The 19,899-nt window shown below is 39.0% G+C and overlaps 1 protein-coding gene across 1 annotated transcript; it reads left to right on the top strand.

Annotated features, from left to right (window-relative positions):
- The first annotated feature begins 825 nt into the window (after positions 1-825).
- On the top strand, positions 826-19,129 carry LOC121326971 (serine/threonine-protein kinase 25-like). Its single transcript, XM_041270651.1, has 11 exons — positions 826-1,169; positions 5,544-5,774; positions 10,239-10,295; positions 10,571-10,679; positions 11,790-11,947; positions 12,216-12,401; positions 13,200-13,345; positions 14,229-14,340; positions 14,487-14,558; positions 14,959-15,095; positions 18,322-19,129. Exons 1-11 carry the CDS (start codon positions 1,146-1,148, stop codon positions 18,359-18,361), a joined length of 1,272 nt encoding a protein of 423 aa, XP_041126585.1. The 5' UTR covers positions 826-1,145; the 3' UTR covers positions 18,362-19,129.
- Positions 19,130-19,899: the final 770 nt, after the last annotated feature.

Below are 19,899 nucleotides of genomic sequence, written 5' to 3'. Positions count from 1 at the left end.
CACTTAAATGGCTTTCTGAAACATTCTCAACTTGCACAATTCTCCTCTGGCGACATCTGGTGGCCTAATTAGATTTTTATACCTTCACATATTTATTTTTGTAAATTAAATACAATCTACTACATTTTTACAATCTACTACATTTCAAGGATTTTAATAATAATCTATTAAATGGTACACCTATTCAATTTGCATTTATGTACGGTATGTTATATTTCCCTGATAAAAGTTGACCACAGTAAACGTGCTTAGTAGTTTTCCCCTTGTTTTCCCCACTTATACTATGCATTTACTATAGTTTACTGAAGTGGGCTGATTGTATTTTTAGATTTGTGGAAAGCTCACATAATGTAGTTCCTGTCTGTATCTAATGCTTTAAAGCTAAAACAGTGATAACTAAAGCGTCCCTCTTTTTAGCATTTGATTTTTTTTTTAATAACATGTGCTTTCTATTTATCAAGTATCATCCTATTGCTTTGGAAACACTGTGTTTTACTGGTACCTTTGATTTTTATCTTAGCCTCACACCCACTGTAACAATGGGAGACTGGAACCCTGAGGCCGATCGACTTTGGAATTTACCTTAAGCACAAGAAATGATATACAGCACTGTACCAAAGCAGCAGAGCTAGCCTTCAAAAGCTACAGTGTGAAGACTGAGAAATCTGCATTGCTCAGAAGTGAAACACACACACACACACACACACACACACACACACTCTCATTCATTGTATGAAGTAACACAGGGAGAGGATAGTACTTTGGGATTTGTAGTTCACAGCGCAAAAATACAACTTCCATTATGCAATGGCGTAAACAGGAGGGACTCGCGCATGCGCAGTATGTACCTGTTCCTCTCAAGCGAGAAAAGCTGGGAGAGCCTCTTCAAATAGAAATAAAATATTTATACTCGATTTTTTTTCAAGTTAGCCATCTTACAGATGGAGGTACCACAAAATATTTGTTGGGCTGTGAGACCTTTAGCTGGGCCAACTGAAGCCAAATAGACCGCGAGTAGAGGGGGAGACTGCCTAGGATTGAAGAACCCAAGAAGAACAGGAAAAAAAAAGAAAAAAAACAAAATAAATCTTCCTCTCCAGGCGGAAAGGGCTGCGGCTGCCCTGTCAGACCAGCCCGCCCGCAGAATGGCTCACCTCCTGCGGAATCAGGTAAGGCCGGTGGGGTGGGGGCAATTCTTTTCTTGGCAGGGGTGAGAAAATACACACTATGATATTACAGACGTGTAGTAACAAAAACAAATCGTTGTATTGTCTTAAATTCTACGGCTTGTTTAGTCAGATTCAGAACGCAGTTCATCAAAATATATTTTAGAAAAAGTAGCAGTTTAAGCACTACGTGTAATATTCCCGAATTCCTCTAGTTTATCCCAGTGGTCGGATGTGGTGTTGTGCGCGACTGCAAGTGTACCTGTAGCTTTTGGAAGCCTCAGTACTGACAATGTTAGATAAATATGCTTTTAAACGCGTTTGTCTTTTCCGCACCTAAATGATTTATAAGATTTGTAACCGTCCAACGGGGTCAGTTTCTGTTTTAATTAAAAAAAAAAAAAAAAAAAAAAAGGATTTGTTTTATTTATGGGCTTCCTTTTTGGCCAAGAAGAAAACGTAATAAAAGGTAGTGATCCTGGCTAAAGAATTAGGAGTGCATTATGTATTGGGAGAGTTACAAGTAGAATGTCTTTGTACAGAACTTTATGCACTAGCTGCAGAGCAGAAAGTCAGTACAAAGATCTGACAGCTAGACCAGCAGCGGGCAATCAATCAATCTTTATTTTATATAGCACCTTTCATAGTGGACCACCATTACAAAGCGCTTTACAAGATGCATTAACAACAACAATAAAGTCCATAATAGTTTAAATACAGAGAAATGCATTATACATTAAATACAGTGAAAAATACATAATACATGATATAGTAGCATAGTACATGAAAAGGTAGCAACAACACAGCAGCTAATTGCAGATAGTAGGCTTAAAGAGCATGCAAAGCAAGAGAGAACAAGTGGGTCTTGAGAGTTGATTTAAAGCGAGCGATGGTGGGTGCATCACGCACCAAAGCTGGAGAGTTGAACTGAAGAGCTGAAGAGAGTTCTAGAATCGGAGCTATGAAGCTAAATGAACATTCTGCAAGTGTGGTGCACTTTTGCTTGTGGATAACAAGCAGGCCAAGCTCAGCTTGCTTGCGGGCAGGGACATAACGGGTCAGCAGGTTGAGGAGATACTCGGGACCTGTGTGATGAAGGGCATTGTAGGTAAACAGGAGAGTTTTGAAAGTAATCCTGAACTTTATAGGTAACCAGTGCAGCTGGGCAAGACGCGGTAATGTGTTCACGTTTTTTACATCTGTTAAAGATCTTGGCAGCAGCATTCTGAACTAGCTGCAGTCGGTTTATGATGCGTGCCGGGAGACCACCATAAACAGAGTTGCAGTAGTTCAGTTGAGAGTAGACACATGCATGACAAAGTATCTCCGCGTCCGGGAGGAAAAGGTAGGGACGGACTTTGGAGATGTTTCGAAGATGGTAGAAGGAAGATTTGACCAAGGAGGAGATGTGGGCATCAAAGGAGAGGTTGCTGTCAAGAAGTACACTAAGACTTAGTACTGTGGGGTAAGGTAGCGGCAGATAGTTTCTGAGGTTCAGGGCAGCTATATTGAGATTCTTAAGTTGAGTTGTAGATGCTGCTAGAAGGAGTTCAGATTTGTTAGTGTTCAGCTGAAGAAAATTCAGACATCCAGGCCTCGATGTCTTGAATGCAAGCTGAATGCAAGCTGAGAACAGATCCTTGCAGTTTTTTGAGTACCGGTGTAACTCAGGCATGCTTAAGGGCAGCAGAAACCAAGCCAGAGTCCAGGGACAGGTTGAGAGTGCTCCTAATGGAAGGAGCAAGGTCATAAGCACAGACGGACAAGGTTAGTCAGTCACGGGTCCAGTGGGCACGTGGCAGTAGTTGATTTCAACAATAAGCTGGACACATCAGCAGAGGAGAGAAAGAGGAGAGGGCAGGACAGGCAAGTGGAAGAGAGTGAAGGTGGTCAAGTAGTAGACTGGGTTTGTGGCAGGAGAGCATAGAATAGATGTTTTCAATTTTGTTCTGAAAGAGGAGAAATTATGACATGTAACGAATCAAGGAGTTAGAGCAGTTTGTAGACTCCCAGGTGGAATTGCATGTGGCCCTGCTTTATACATAGAGGGAGGTGGGTGGACCAGAGAGAGTGGACAGTAGCGAGAGGGAAAAGGAATAGGGTAGAACAGTAGGAGGAGAGTAGAGTCAAGAACCTGCAAACAGGTTTCCATCTCTTGGGTCACAAGAACAGGAGTTGGATAGTGACCAGGGGGAGGAAAGTTAAGAGTAGCAACAGATTACAGAATAGGTCAGTAACACAGTGGAGGATAGTGTTGGTGCTCCTAGCAAGCCTGCTAATCAACAGAGTATGGACAGACTGAAGCAGACAGTCATAGTTGGGGCTTCAGTTATAAGGCATATAAGCCCCTTTTACACTGGCACTAAACTTGTTCCTGACAGGTTTTATCTTTGGGCCATGTTCAAGGAAAATAAAACAAATAAATCCAGGGGAAAAATCATTGACATTTTGAGCTGATAGTGCGAATGAAAGGTCACATATGAGTGTAGAGAATATTACATATTTCATCATTCAACAAAGCAACATGATCTGAGTAGGGTTTTTTGTTGTTCAAAATAATGACAACAAAATCTGTTCAATCAGATACATCCTTTCACCATACATCCTGTCAAACCTTACACTAGTCACAAGCTGGTCACCCCCTGGCAAGCTGGTCACCCCCTGGCAGCCGGTCTACCCACTTAGATCTGAGACCAAAAGAAAGTAACAATAGAAGGGTCTTTCAGTCCCATGAGATAGGCAAATCCTGAGGTCTGTTCATTTTCATAATGACATAATGCATTGGATATTGTCATTCCAGTTTTCCAAGATTGTATTGTTTGGTTGTCATGGTATAGCTCTGAGTGTAATTGATGCAGATCTGATTTGCAAACGTGACAGGCCTTGTGACAGCCAAGATTCTTTTTGAATATAAAGTTTCCGAGCATTCTAAAACCACAACTAATCCCTAATGGCTACACAATATTGATGGTGGAGGTTAAAGATTTAAATGAATTGTTCAGTAAATGCAATTTACGGTTTTTCTTTTCTGATTGGGTAATGTGTGGGAATTTGTAGATGTGGGAATTGGAACAATTCAGGTCAGAATGTGCCCCCATTCTGTTTTTTTTAATAATGATGTATTATGTGAATGCCTAACTTATTATTTTTCTTGCCTTGTAAACTGACCCTCTTGTGCAAAACATGTTACAGACAGTTCACTGTATTTGTTGGTTTTACGTGTACAACAATGTAGAGTGTAACCAAAACAAGCATGAAGCATTTGGGTGGCAGAAGAGTTTTAACACTTGGAATAGTTCTAAATAACATGGCCCACTTCTCTTTTGGAGCAATTCTACAATACGCAAAGGGACAGCTAGCCTGCATTTGCTATTTCTTAATCAGAACTTAAAACCACATTGTTGTAAATTGTGTTAAATTTAACACTGACATATAAATGAAATCAAAGAAGACCGAGCACCCTTATTTGCTCCATAATACACTAAAATACAATACTTTGCTATCTGTTACCTGTACATTACCTGTATATTTTTCCATAGTCACCTCTGCACTTGGTGAGAAAGCATGCTTTTGACTGTGTTGTTGGGTTACACTCCCAGTGAGTCTATATACGAGGATGCGAGCACCACTCGGTTTGCTATGGTACAAAGTCAGCCAAATAGGCATACTATTACCTACAGCAGTAGGTTGTTATGCTATTATAGCTCTAATCAAACATGTTTTAAAAGGTGTGACCTTTTCCAAATTGTGTTTATGTTTTACAGTGAACCCAACAGTTGTTTTTTTTTTATTCATATAATAACGGTGTACATAATGTTTCAAGGCAAATTGCTTGAAGTCTGTGTGTCTTTTTTGAGGTCAGGAGATGTCTGAGGTCAGGAGATGCTTTCAAATCTAAGCTCAGCTACTGACTTGCGGTACAGTGAGACCTGGGGTTTTATTTTTGTGTATGTGTGTACAGTATTATTTTGTAATTGGTGCTTTAACAAACACTTCCTTCTGGTGTTTTGGCGAGTAAAATAAATGTCCCTTCATGATTTTTACAGAGTTGTTTTATATGCACTTTCAGGTTGTATGACTGGATTTATTTTAATAGGAAATTAAAAGTAAGATGGGTCAGAGGTCTATTTTGTTTGGAATATCGGTGAACATTGTTTGAACTGCTGATTAAGGCTAAATTTGCTTCCTTCATGAGAAATCATCCAGCTCAGGCATGTGGCAAAATGAACCTCTGACCCTGGATACAAATATTCAATTACAGAGATTTTACAATGAGGAACATAAAAAATATATTAGAAGGGTCACGTAAACAAAGTAAAAAAGATAATGATCTATATTCAAACTCTCATTGACATAAAATGCTGTGTTTCTGTGCAGAACTCGCGGCTGGACCCCGAGGAGTACTTCACTAAGTTGGAGCGCATAGGCAAGGGCTCTTTCGGGGAGGTGTACAAGGGGATTGATAACCGCACCAAGGAGGTGGTGGCCATCAAAATCATCGACCTGGAGGAGGCAGAGGATGAGATCGAGGACATCCAGCAGGAAATCACGGTGCTGAGCCAGTGCGACAGCCCCTTCGTCACAAAGTACTATGGCTCCTATCTCAAGGTACAGTTAAAAAAACAGCAACGTTTATTTTTTGAAACTACATGAAACGTCTTGCAGGGTCTGACGAGCCGTTGATAGTGCGGTCGGGGTGGAGATATCCAAGCTAAGGAAACTCAAATGAAACCGGTGTCAGTCATACCTGACGTGTTCCTAGTGTTGATTTTGGATACCAGTATCTCTGCCCCTTTAATCACAGTGTGCCATAAGCTCAGCTGGTCAGAAGTGACTCGCAAACTGAAAGTGATAAAACCTGTTGTGTAATTTACAGGTTTCATGGTGTTGCAATGAATAATCCCAGTCAAATGCATACTCTAAAAGATGAGTGATTTATTATGATATTTTGTAAGCTCCTGAAAAATAAACATTCAAAAGGAACAAGCCTAATTCTAGGTAATGTTTTTCCCTTAACAACTCAGACCTTTGTATTGATTTTCGATATTGTATTTGTGTGGCCTGCTGTGATTGAACACCAAGAAACTATCTGAACATGGAACACGGTAGTGATATAATGATTCGTTGTGTGTCGATGAATGGTGATTCTTTCCTTGCGTGGTATATCCTTTCAGGATGCAAGACCAAACAACATAGTTAATTGAAGTTGACCAGATGGTTTTTGAATGAAGAGTAAGTGTGTTTATAGTTGGTATGAATACCACTTTTTGTCTTCCTATCCCATTAAATTTTTTTGTCTAAGTTAACGGTCCATTATTAAATGACCATTTGATCTTATTCTGCATCATACATGTACCCCATTGGGACCATCACTTGTATCGTGATGCATATCTTGATACATATCATATCATGACATGTGTATTGTTACACCTCTAGAACACAGTGCAGAGATGCCAGCATTGAAGAAGGGCAACCTCAATTACTAACTGTTTTATTGAACTTGTATAATACAACCATTTCATGAACTGCAAAACACAAATGTAGTCATTAAAATTGTAAAACTGAACTACCTAACTAGACATGCCCTGAAAATATGTAAAGATAACCCTAAATACATTGTCGCAACTCATTGGTTAAAGAAACGAACACACAAGTAGTATTATAAGAAATGTATTTCAAACGTCCTACTTTCACTATGAATTGATATATGTCATCTACCAGATAAAACATTACGTATTAACCAAGTAAAAAGCCTACTTCAAAACAAATATGCCTACTGTCGCACAGGTGGAAAACCTCCTTGTGAAACACATTTTAAATGGTCAGCATGCTACAAGGCTAGGTTTTGGCAGTATTTCTTGCACTATGTAAAATTTGTCGTTTTCACTTCATAAACAGCTGTTTCCACAATGTCATCTTCATAAGAGACAGACAGACTCCTCGGGAATGAATGTTAAAACACCTTCGCTGCTAATCCACAGTTAGTCCAGCCCCACAAACATGGCAGTGATGTATAACAGTGCGTTACAGTATGTTGATTTTGAGAAGTATACTATAAGTATAATATACAGACAACACTTCTTGTTCTGTACTGATGAATTAAAAAAAAAAAAAATACAAAAATCAGTCTTTAAGTGTGTTTTTTGGCAGAATACACAGGTGGCATGTGTCATTGTTATGCTTTGTACAAATATTTAAAATCAACAGCTGGGTAATCCAAAGGAGGTGAAATTTCCAGTAAACTTAAAATTTAAGATACTAACCTTGACTTGGCACCTTGGGTTTTGTTCAACCTGAGTAGACCTTTTATCACACGACAATGTTTGTTCTGCCAACCATTATTGCTAAGTGGAACCCACTGCTCCATCGAGTTGCATTGAACATTACTTTGACAAAATGTTCACAATGGTGACGCCATTGTGAAAATTGAAAATTCCATGGATGCGGTTCAGTCAATCACTTGTGCTGAAAGTGCTTTCGTATTGGATTCTAACAAGACTTGATCTAAATGACAAACAAAAAAGGTGAATTCCGAACACGGTATTTAGAAAAATAAACCTTTTATTGGAGGCATCTTGATGATTTGTCATACAGTAGTGTGTGTAATACAGGAGACAGCCTTTGACTCACAGGGATGCCCTACATTCTTTTTATATGTAATTTTACTGTGGTTGTGTACGTTTACACAACACTGTTAAAGATATGTCTTAGAAGTATAGCGGATCAGTTGAACCCTTAAAGTTAGTCCTGTCAGACTTCTAATACAACACAAAGACGGGAACCTGAATTTCTGCTTTTTACATGTACAATTAAAAAAAAAAGAAAAAAATCAATTGTAATTTAACCTGTATTACTATTAGTCATTGTGATTTCCACAGACAGTTCTTCTGCTGACCTGATAAGCACTAATCAGTTTTTGGAAAGCTCCATGTAAATTCATGTGAAATTCTATGCAAATTGCTTTTTGTTGCAAGTGGAGTTGCCAAGATATTACTGTAAAACAGGATGAACTGGATTAAGAAGTGAAGATGCTTATTTCTCGATTTCATTGTTTATTATGAGTCATTGTGCAATTCGTAACTGCTTCTTATTGTGTTGTAGAACACGATGGAAAGTTTACCTTTTCTGTGTGCTGTGTTGTTTGAATCGCACCGTTATGTTTTTAAACCCATTGCCGACCTATTACTCGCACATCATGGGTCATAAATCAACTATCAATACATTTCTCAACATTTACCTGAGCGTTCACCAGGAGAAAAAACAATGTCATCTAAAGATCGCAGTGTATCCAGATCACGCTCCCTCCTGCAACAATGCTGGTTCTCTGTTCCCACAGTATACCTCTCATTTCAGTCAGCACCAGCATTGTTGCAGGAAGGACAAGGCACTGGGTATACTGCGATGTTTAGAAGAGAAATCTCCTTCTCCTGGCGCATGCTCCCAAGTAAAAAGTTGAAAAAATTAATTCCTTTTTTGATTATCTGTGATGTAAATAATAAAATATAGCAAAACTATCAGGAATATGTTAAGAAATGTTGAGATATGGACAACAGCTAATAGAGCAAAGGAAAGGTATGTGTTTCTTGTAACCGTTGCAGGGTGTTCTGTATCACTAAGGCCTGGACACACATACACAGTACGTCCACTTTTTAAATAACAACATTAATTATCACTGATTTACTTCTATTAATTCTCAAATCATAAAGTTGCAAAATGCACTGATTTTTTAATAATAAAAGCAAACTATATATGCTACATTGATGACTATAACAACACTGTACAGTATAGGGTACACTTGATATTCATAGGCTATACCTAATCATGTATATTTGAAGTAGTAATGAGAATTCAAGTTTGTTCAATATGGAACACTTGAATCATGTTCTTTCATGCCATGGCAATCTATAAATTAAGAAGGCCACAAAGTGTGTGCATTATTTGTAAAGTTTTTAAATTGACTCAATAACAACTATTTAAACTATTAACAACTTCTCATCAGAGCCCTGCATCACCCAGAGAGGTTTGACCAGAGAAAAGGGTCCTGCAACAAAAATAAAAACAATAACTGAGCAACATTTAATGAACATTAATGTTGGATGTACAATTATGTTAGTATGTGCAGCTGCTTTCTTACAAATTTGCTCCAGTAAATAATAACATGCTGACCTGGATGTATCACAGAATTCCCTAGAGTGCAGTTACTGGTAGAACTCAAACTAAAAGCATCAGTTTATCCCTTGCCCTGCACTTTTTAAAACTTCTGATTACATGAGTGAGAAGTAAAGTTTAATTGTAGTGCCTAGATTGTCAAGTGTTTTTAAAACTTTGCAGCATTGAAACCACAGATTTGGGAAGCCTGCTCTTCGGTAATAGTTTTGGATGTCTTGGATGAAGGTGTATGCTGACTCAGAAATGTCTTTATCTAGACAATGTGGGGATTCTATTAAAAAGGCCAACAAGATGCTCGGATATATGTGAAAAGTGTTGAATTTAAATCAAGGGAAGTAATGTTAAAACTGTACAATGCATTAGTAACACCATCTAGAATATTGTGTTCAGTTCTGGTCACCTCATTACAGAAAGGATATTGCTGCTGTAGAAAGAGTGCAAAGAGCAACCAGAATTATTCAGGTTTAAAAGGCATGTCATATGCAGACGGGCTAAAAGAGTTGAATCTATTCAGTCTTGAACAAAGACGACTATGCTGCCTTTTGATTCAAGCATTAATGACAGTGTCGACCCAAGGGACTTTTTCGACCTGAAAAAAGAAACAAAGACCAGGGGTCACAATTGGAAATTAGAAAAGGGGCATTCAGAACAGAAAATACAGGGCACTTCTTTACCCAGAGAATTGTGAGGGTCTGGAACATACTCCCCAGTAATGTTGTTGAAGCTGACATCCTGGTATCCTTCAAGAAGCTGCTTGATGTGAATCTGGGATCAATGTACTACTAACAACCAAACGAGCAAGATGGGCCGAATGACCTCCTCTTGTTTGTAAACTTTCTTATGTTCTTGCTTTTTTTTTTTTTTTTGGTTTATTAGCCTTGCTGTGTTGCCTTGTCTTTGCAGGGGACCAAGCTCTGGATCATTATGGAGTACCTGGGTGGTGGTTCAGCCCTGGACCTGGTAAGTTCTCTTTGCCCATGCCTCCCAGCTCGGCTGCTGGATTCAGAGAAATGGCTTCAGTCAACCAGCCTGCTTGCACCATATTATTTTAAGGAGTAACCGTGTTAAATCATACACTCTGCTTTGCTGAAGGAAGTCTGTGGCACTAGTGTCTCACAACAGCAGTGTGGCTCAGACACGATGTAAGTAAACATGAATAAAGGCTCAGCCACCATGTAAATAAAACTGAAAGAGATTCCTGTCACACAGTCCTGACCCCCTGCTCTGTCTCCCAGCTGAGGCCTGGCCCCCTAGAGGAGACCTACATTGCCACCATCCTGCGGGAAATTCTGAAGGGTCTGGACTACCTGCACTCGGAGAGGAAGATCCACAGAGACATCAAAGGTACCAGCACTCGGGGGCAGCATTCACTCTGTGTCCTTTCCCTGTCTCAGTTCTGCCCAGAACAGCTGTATTGATTTCATTGCATGAATCTACAGTGTTTGACAAATTGTAGTGACCTAGATCCTTCACCTTCTCCACCTTTTAATATGAGCGCAATCTTCAGACAATATTATCTTATAAGTAGTGATCACACATTGTAATGCTAAACATACAGAATACTTAAGTTGTTTAATGATTGCGCTTACGTTAAAAAAATTGATGGAAAAGTAGAAATAAATTAAGAGCCAAATTGCAGAATTGGGGCTACATAGGATTCAATACACATGTGGAAAAGATAAGAATGTGGCAATAAACAAGTTATAGAACTACAGTGGCTCTCAGAAGTATTCACTCCCTTGGACTTTTCCACATTTTATTGTGTTACAACATGGAATCAAAATTGATTTAATTATGAGTTTTTGCCACTGATCAACACAAAAAGAGTCCATAATGTCAAGTGAAAAATAAGACTACAAATTGTTCTAAATTAATTACAAATATAAAACAGAAAATAACTGATTGCATAAGTATTTTCACCCCCTTTGCTATGACACACCTAAATAAGCTCTGGTGCAACCAATTGTCTTTAGACGTCACATAATTAGTTGAATGGAGTCCATCTGTGTGCCATTAAGGTGTTTCACATGATTTCAGGTTAAATACACTTTTGTCAAGCTCCCGGGCTATTGTTGTTGTATGCACAGTGTCTCCCAGCTCAGCCGTGGAAGCCTGTAATGCCTTTAGAGTTGCCATAGGCCTCTTGGTGGCCTCTCTGACCATTAAGCGTGACTTTCCACAGTAATTTTTATTTTTTTTTATTTACCTCACTTATAGGCAGTCTAAATCTCATTGTATAGACCGTTGTCATTTCTAGGATTTGTCTAGTGAATGAGGTCTCTCCTATTCTACTTGTGATTAATAGTCATCGTGACAAACCGAGAGCCCCTAACTATTCCCACATTAAATCACAATGCTTGACAGTTCAATTCCCTTGAACTGTCAAACATGCCGACAGAGCTATCCTTTATGAATATCCTCGGCTGGATTCACTTATGTCTTTTCTCCTGGCAGCTGCCAACGTCCTGTTGTCTGAACAGGGTGACGTGAAGCTGGCGGACTTCGGGGTGGCAGGACAGCTGACGGACACCCAAATCAAGAGGAACACATTTGTGGGGACACCCTTCTGGATGGCCCCTGAGGTTATAAAACAGTCAGCCTACGATTTCAAGGTGAGCCTCCGGACACTTCTCAGAGACCCTGATTACCTGTAATCCGGGACCAACTCACGTTACCTTAGTTAAAGTAGACCACGATCAGTGCTAATCAGGGTCTGTGAAATTAGCCATGTGTACAGCAAAACTCTGTGCAGACACAGTATTGTTCATCCCATTTGCATCCCTCCTGTTTTTAAAGATGTAACCCTTATCCTGACCCTATTGATGTGCTGCTTTATATATCATTATAGTGTGGAGCTAATCCCCTGTATTACCATTGCAGGCAGATATCTGGTCTCTGGGGATCACAGCCATCGAGCTGGCAAAGGGCGAGCCCCCAAACTCAGACCTGCACCCCATGAGAGTGCTGTTCCTCATCCCAAAAAATAACCCCCCCACTCTGGAGGGCACCTACAGCAAACCCTTTAAAGAGTTTGTGGAGGCCTGTCTCAACAAGGACCCACGATTCGTGAGTATTCAAATCTCTGTTCACTCTCTACAGCTCCAGCCCCATCCAGTTTAGAATGGATGATCTGGTTGCCTTTTTTTCCAGGAATCTATGATGTAATTGTTATTCTTATGTGAAGTGATTATCCAGGGACAGTAGAGGTAAAGCTGCCATTCAAAGGCTTAGCCATCTTGATAATCCCTGAAAAATAGATGGCTGGCTAATCAAAAAACTGGACTAACACGTCACTGCAGCTGAAAGGAGGAGTCAGCCTAGATTATGTAAGACAGTACTTCCCTGAGTAAAGACACAGTTAACCAAGACAAAAAAACATGTCTGCATGTGCTGCAAGATCACTATAGTCAACCATCTTTGTGTGTTGATGACAACAAAAGAGCCAGCATAAGAATGTGTCCTTTATATCTGTAAATAGTGTGTTCTTTTTTTTCTCTTTATAAATGTTACTTTAACTTGCCAGCAAATACCTCTCATTTTGCTCAGATCAGGAAATTGAATCCAGAACTGCTATCTGCGCTTTCAACTCTTTGTAAAAGTAAAAAAATAAATGTTTCCCTGGCTATAGAATCTTATTGCTTTCTGAGATGATTAAACCAGAACACTTGAAGTGTACACATACTTTAATTGAAATTCTTGGACAAGTCCATACCCATCTTGTACAGCAACCAACAAATGACCAGTACAAAACAATTATTATTATTTTTTTTTTTTAGATAAGTTTAAAAAAAAAAATGTTGGGTACCATACTGTCTTCTGATTGTCTGTATCTCTCTATCTTTTCTATCTATCTATCTCTCTCAGAGGCCCACAGCAAAAGAGCTGCTCAAGCACAAGTTCATAACGCGCTACACCAAGAAAACGTCCTGCTTGGCAGAGCTCATCGACAGGTACCGGCGCTGGAAATCCGAGGGGCATGGGGAGGAATCCAGCTCGGACGATTCAGACATGTGAGTATTCATGTTCCATACTCCTAACTGACTTGGAAGAAATAAACTGCTCTTAGGATACACCACACAGTCTAAAGGCTAGTATATTCTTTATAGCAATTACAACCCTTTACCACACACCCTAATCGGTAAGCGCAGCACACAAACCAGGACCAGAGGATTTGGAATAGGCTTAGAACAGAGGGAAGGAGGCATTGGTGAGGGTATGGAATGGGCTACCTAGTCATGTTAAGGCAGAATCACTTGGATCCTTTAAGACCCAACTTGACAGTCAGAATCAACCACTAGGAACTGTACAAGCTTAGATGGGCCAAACAGACTGTTCTCATTTGTACATTTTCTTGTGCATTGTGCATTTTGTAAATATATAAAGTGTAAAGACATCCTGTTAGATTTGGATTAATGGAGGCACACAACTTGTTTATGTTTGGAATACATATTAACATGTAATTATAACTAAATGCAGCGTTGATGTGTTTGGAAATTCCATGCCTAGTTGCGGATCTCAGGAATATTTTATAGTTTAGCTTACTAAAGAAATGCTGGCATGATGCCACTGTAATTAGGTTGGGATCTTCATTTGAAGGGTGGGAAGTTGTTCTTGGGTGTTTCTCAGTCCCAATGGACACTAACAAACTGTTAGTTTAAAAGGATACAATGAGCCAAAAGTCCCATTATAAAAGAATGTGAAATCCTTGCTTTGTAAACAAAGATTCCACTGGTGTTCAAAAAAACAGCTGTTAACAGTTTATACTTCACGTACAAAACCTGGAATGAGGTTTTCTTAATGATACCATTTTGGCATGGTAGTGTAAATAATTACATTTGACACTTCTGGCAAAGAGAAATTGGGTAATTTTTGGTTCTAAATATGTTTTCACAGGGACGGGGATGCAGAGGACAGAGACCAGTGTCCAGTCTGGACGTTTCCCACTGTCCGGCCGAGCTCTCTAAACAAACTCCAGAATGGAATATCCCTTCCACATTCACAAAAGGTGAGCCTGGGGCTTAATTAGACTGTGCATCAGTATATATGGATCCATGTTGTATGCACTTGTGTTAAAATGAGCACAAATACACTCTAGTATTGCACTTTATTTTTTTGACAGGGTTTGACATTGTTTTATTTCCATTGTTGCAGAATGTAGATGCAGTGAAGAGACAGCCCAAATCACAATGTCTATCTGCACTGGTGACACCCATCTTCAGAGAGGTAAGTTTTGAGCAATTTCTATGCAGAATTTACATCAGTTTAAATGCGTACCATGCAACTGAAGACATCACTAATCTAAGATGTTTCTCGCCTCACATGGTTGTAAAATATGTACTTTGTGATAATAGAAATTCAGTTTAAAGGCTTTAGAGGAGCTTAAATTACATACAAAACCAGATACAAAGAACAGGTTCTTCAATCTGCTACAGAACCTTGCTGAGATGCGTCTCTGAGGAGGAACGTCCAGTCCTGCTGCTTGTCAGCTTTTCACAGCATAGCCAGCTTCAAAACTTTTGTCAAGGTTCAGCTCACAGAAATAAAATAAAATCTGAGAATAACTGCTTTATAAACATCATTAAATATCCTAATTTTGCACTGGCATTTTGTTTGCTTTCTGCAGTTGAAAGAGAAGAGGCGAGCGAGTGGTAGGAGTCTAGGAGCGATAGAGGAGCTTGAGAACGCCTTTAATCTGGCGGAGGAGTCTTGCCCAGGCATCTCGGACCGCCTCATCACTCACATGTTGGAGAGGGTGCGGAGGTGAGCAACCAGAGGGACATCTTACCCTAGTTTACATTAACCCTTTGCAGTCCATTTATTCAGCACCAGTCAGGGGCGTCGGGTCCAACTGTATCTACAGCCAAGCCCCATCCCTTGTTCACTGTATTTTTCACATCAATCTTTATAAACGTGCATACTGATAAATCCTCTCCTGATCACTCGTTTTATCACCAAACTCAGTGCGATCCAAGTCATTATTTTATTAATATAACATCTCAAAAAGCTCTGCAAATGTCCGTGATATTCTTTGAGTGCTGGATGCAGAAGCAGCTACCTCCTTTGTTATGTCCGCGTTATCTCTGTAGTGCATGGGGCTATGAGAGTCGCTCTTTTTTTTTTTTTCGATTTCATTCGGCTCATGTCGGTCTCACTTGGCCATTGAAAGGTTTTCTCAAATTTTTTCCGGAGAAAAAGACTAGAGACGTCTTTACGTCTTTTCGATGATCTCAAAAAGATAGGGAAAATTGTAATGTCGGACCTGGTCCAACGTAGGACTGTAAAGGGTTAATTTGAAGAGGAGACCATTATATTATGGGGAATTTAATTTTTGAACCTTTAGCGGTTCATTTATTCAGTGCATGTCATGCGCGTCAGGTCCAATTCATTATCACACACGCTGCTTAAGTTATTTTATTCATAGTAAAACAGGCTTAAAAAAGCACTGCATCTCAACAGGACATTCAGTACTACATCTCCAGTCCTGCCCCACTCCTTGTTTGCTTTATTTATAACATACAGGGTTTGACATTAACCATGGCCGGTAGTTATGAAGCACCACAGACCCGACTGGGCCGGTTACATTGAACTAGTACAATATATATAGTGCATATGGCTTCTGTTTTATGAATCCAAGCTGAACATTAATTTACAAACCATTTTTTTAAAAACATAACTATGAACTAACCGTAACTTTCCCACCGCATGTCATATTTGTTGTAGAGTCAGAATCTGAGACTGCGTACCGAAGTGCTGTGTTGCTCTGGTACTCGTTCCCACTGCAAATCTTTTATAAAATCGGGTTTTCTACAACTAGGCAACCAATAAGCCAAAAGGAAAGTGCTGAAATCAATAAATCATAAAGAATGTAATTATGGAAAAAAAAATGAAGACAAACATTTAGAGTGGAGGCTTCATTATGACAGAGAAAAAAAAAAGTAACATTTTGCCTTGTTTGGCATCAGTTTCCCAGACTTGCAGTAAACAGCAGCTTTATTTGTGAATTCAACATTTCGTTTCCATCATATCCAGTCTCACAGTAAGATGTCCCGATGGATACCCAGATACGCGATCGAATTGTCTAACTTTTTGATTTGGGATCCGATGTGTTCAGGTCAAAAATGCCGTTCAGAATCTTTCCAGGACTCGTTGGCATCACTCAGCAAGATTGGCGCTGACTTGGGAGAGGCTACACAAGCGACAACGCTCTAAGTAGGACGGTTATTATTTTGTGTTGAGTATTGTTTTAATAGTGTATATTATTAGGATTATGGATGGGAATTAAGAATAGTTTCCTAGTTGTTTACACATGGTGCAACATTTTTATGTATTAGATTACCCGAACTCCAAGAGTAAAAGACAAATACATGTGCACAAGCAGACAGCATAACACTGTAAGCCGGTAAAGAATTGTTTAATGAATTAAAATATACAGAACTCTTCCAATTAAAGCAACAATAGCATAATATTGCGCAAACCACCAAATAACTTTTGCTGTAGTGTATTTAGAATAAAATAACACCTATCATATAGCAACCTAAATGTTCTACATCTGTTTAATTCATAATCTTAGTGTAAATATTGTAACCTGGCCAAAGTAGAAAATACATTCATACATTACGATAGTTTAACATTACTAATTATAACTAGCCATCGAGTACTGGCATCAGATGAATCAAAGTCAAGTTACTTTGTTTATTCAGTAACCTGTAAGTCATTCAAAACAAGGATCCCTGGTTGTACTTTTAATGGTCAGTGCAAATGTTGCCGTTACTCCATCCATTCACAAAGTCAACAGTAGATGTTTTACATTGAACTGCAGTCCAGAGCTAAAAATATAACTCCTTTCCAACTCCAAGTACCTTGCATTTTCTTATAGTCACTGCGTTGTTGTGCTTAACATTTAGTACGTCTTTATATTTATCACAACATTAAAATTACCTTTCTAATTTCAATGTTACTCAAGTTTGGATTAACCTACTTCTTTTAGCACTTGCTATATACATGTTAAATGGCTGAACTAACATATTGAAAGGTTTTGTTTAGCCACTTTCTTTTGAGACGTGGCCTCTCTTTGGTTCCATACACAGTTAGAAACATACTGAAAATAAAAACCATCGTGAAAAAATAAATGCAATATATAATATATTGGGCCAGTAAAAACACTAGCTCAGTGGCCCGAGGGGCTGGTAGTTAAAAATCTAAACAGAGCCCTGACATACCTCTTCATAGTAGTGCATACTGATAAGTCATCTCCTGATCACTTGTTTTATCACAAACTTCTCAATAATGCTGTTCAAGTCATTATTACTATAACATCTCAAAAAGCTTTGCAAATGTCTGTGATATTCTATGAGCACTGGATGTGGAAGCAGCTATCTTGTTTATGTCCATGGTAAAGGGACTATGCGTACTGCTCAGATCTGCCTTTTTCCAGTGAAAAAACGACTGTGCTTGACGTCTTTTTGATGACCTAGGACCATAAAGGGTTAACGTTGACCCAACCAAGACTGTTAGACTTCTTGTTGTGGCAGATTAATCTGAAAATCCAGCTAATCCTCTGTTACTTTAATAAAATGTCATACTTTAGGAGCACACTGTTCCAATAGATTGCTATACCCCATCCTCTGCCACTAGATTAATGCGGTCCGAGGAATGGATATCATAGGGTAAAAATAAACAAATTCACCACCCCTCCAGCACAGAAAACAAAACCTAAACCAGCTTGGAGTACTGGAAATGTTATGAGGGACGAGCTAGGTGAAATCAGCAGCAGTTTTGCAAAATAGACTACAAGTATAACAGGGTAAATATTTCCATTACCACAGACACGCCATGTGGCCTAGAGCCCATGGGGATAAAAAATAAAGCCAACCCTTAACGCTATTCTTGTAATCTTACTTTTAAGACCAAAGTCTACAGATGTATTGCTGGACATTTCCTTATTTGACAATAACCTTTTACAAGTCTTTTCTCTCTCGCTCCCTAGGTTTTCACTAAATGGTAACAGTGCCCCTTCTGCGCGGTGAGGCTGTGTCTGCATCTATTAATTCTTGGTCCCTTCAAGGAAGAGCCATCTTGACAAACCTCTCCTGCTCCTAGATCCACTCTCTGCCCAGGCCAACCCCCAATTTACCTGCTGCTGAGAAGAGCAGCCGCTGCCACTCCACAGGGGGGGGGGGGGGGGGTGTTAATATCCAGTAGGTCTTTTAATTAGAGGTTATAATTAAAGATATTTTTACAGTTTTCTTTATGAACAAAGAATGTTTAAAAAGAAAGAGATTGTTGTGTATGAAGCTGTATTAGGTATGTCATATATAATAATATTGATTGGAAGTGTTAAATATTTTGCACATAAAGCCCTATCTATCTTTTAAAACTATTTTGTGGCTGGTTTAGTGAGTTGTAGTGCTTCCCATGAAGTGCTCATGGGTGAATGTTGTGCCTGGTGGGAGTTGGTTAAGTAAGAGGGTTTGCACTTAAATCAGGTAATCTGGAATATTCACCCCTGATCAGCAAGTGTGAATATACAGTGTGTACACATATTGCTGTCACATTAATGCAAACTTTCAAAAGATGAAATCAGTGATATTTGTAGGCGATAGCTGGGAATACTGTGTCACAGACAAGCTCAGTAACATAAGCCTAGAAATCGTTATTGACCACCATCAGGTTTCAGTAAACAAGCCAAGTGCAGTCGCGACAGGACACTGTATAGATTTGCAGCATGTTTGTTTTTATTTGAAAAGACCCTTACCTGGAATCTCTGATTTAATGATTAAATATCTTAAATGTAACTTTGTTTGCTCCATATTCATTTCACTTCTGAGAATATATGCAATTTAAAAGATTATTCCTAGACAAAAGCCAGATTAAACTTTGTAGCTGTAATGTGTACCGCTTCCACATTGCTGCACTGACCTTGTAAAACTTATTACCTTAATATGTGAGGTTTGATCAAATCTTAATTGTCAGGTACCATGATAGTCAAATAAATTAAATGCATAAAATTAAAAAAAAAAAAAACTTAGTTTAAATCAGTTACTTTTAATTGATCCTTTTCTGTAATTACATGGTATGAATATAAACCCTACATAGAGCTACAACAGTTTGTTACAGAAAAGCTATTCCAACAACATGCTATGCAATAAATAGTTATTACAAAGTTGTAATGGAGGGGACCGTTTAAAACCTGGTTAACATCTCTCTCTAAAACAACAAAGTATCCAAACAAACTAATTCAGGGAGAGTTTAGGGGGTCAATGCAGAGCCACACAATCAGATTTATAAAACAGCCCAGTTCAGTAGCAAAACATCATGGAATTGTGTTTCAGCCAGAAAACGCACAGCTATGCAGATTGAGACAGAGGTAGCTAAGGATTCCAGTCCTCTTAATGACACTGCACCTGGTTAGTAGCACTGTATTAGTCTCTTTGAAGGTTTCAGTGGGATCTTTAAAAACAGTAATAAAATCAACGGTTTTGCTGAAATGTTTATTAGCTACACTTGATATATATCTTTTAAGTAATACTAAAGTACTTTAAGTGACCCCCCCCCCCCCCCCCAA

This window comes from Polyodon spathula, chromosome 14 (genome assembly GCF_017654505.1).
Source record: "Polyodon spathula isolate WHYD16114869_AA chromosome 14, ASM1765450v1, whole genome shotgun sequence".
Classification (NCBI taxonomy): domain Eukaryota; kingdom Metazoa; phylum Chordata; class Actinopteri; order Acipenseriformes; family Polyodontidae; genus Polyodon; species Polyodon spathula.
Note: the sequence above shows the minus strand (reverse complement) of the source record. Positions and strands in the feature narration are given on the sequence as shown.

Coding starts and splice junctions, on each gene's coding strand:
- LOC121326971 (XM_041270651.1), top strand. CDS start 1,146: ATGGCTCACCTCCTGCGGAATCAG. Junction 10,296..10,570: donor GTGGTTCAGCCCTGGACCTG/GTAAGTTCTCTT, acceptor TCTGTCTCCCAG/CTGAGGCCTGGCCCCCTAGA. Junction 11,948..12,215: donor AGTCAGCCTACGATTTCAAG/GTGAGCCTCCGG, acceptor TTACCATTGCAG/GCAGATATCTGGTCTCTGGG.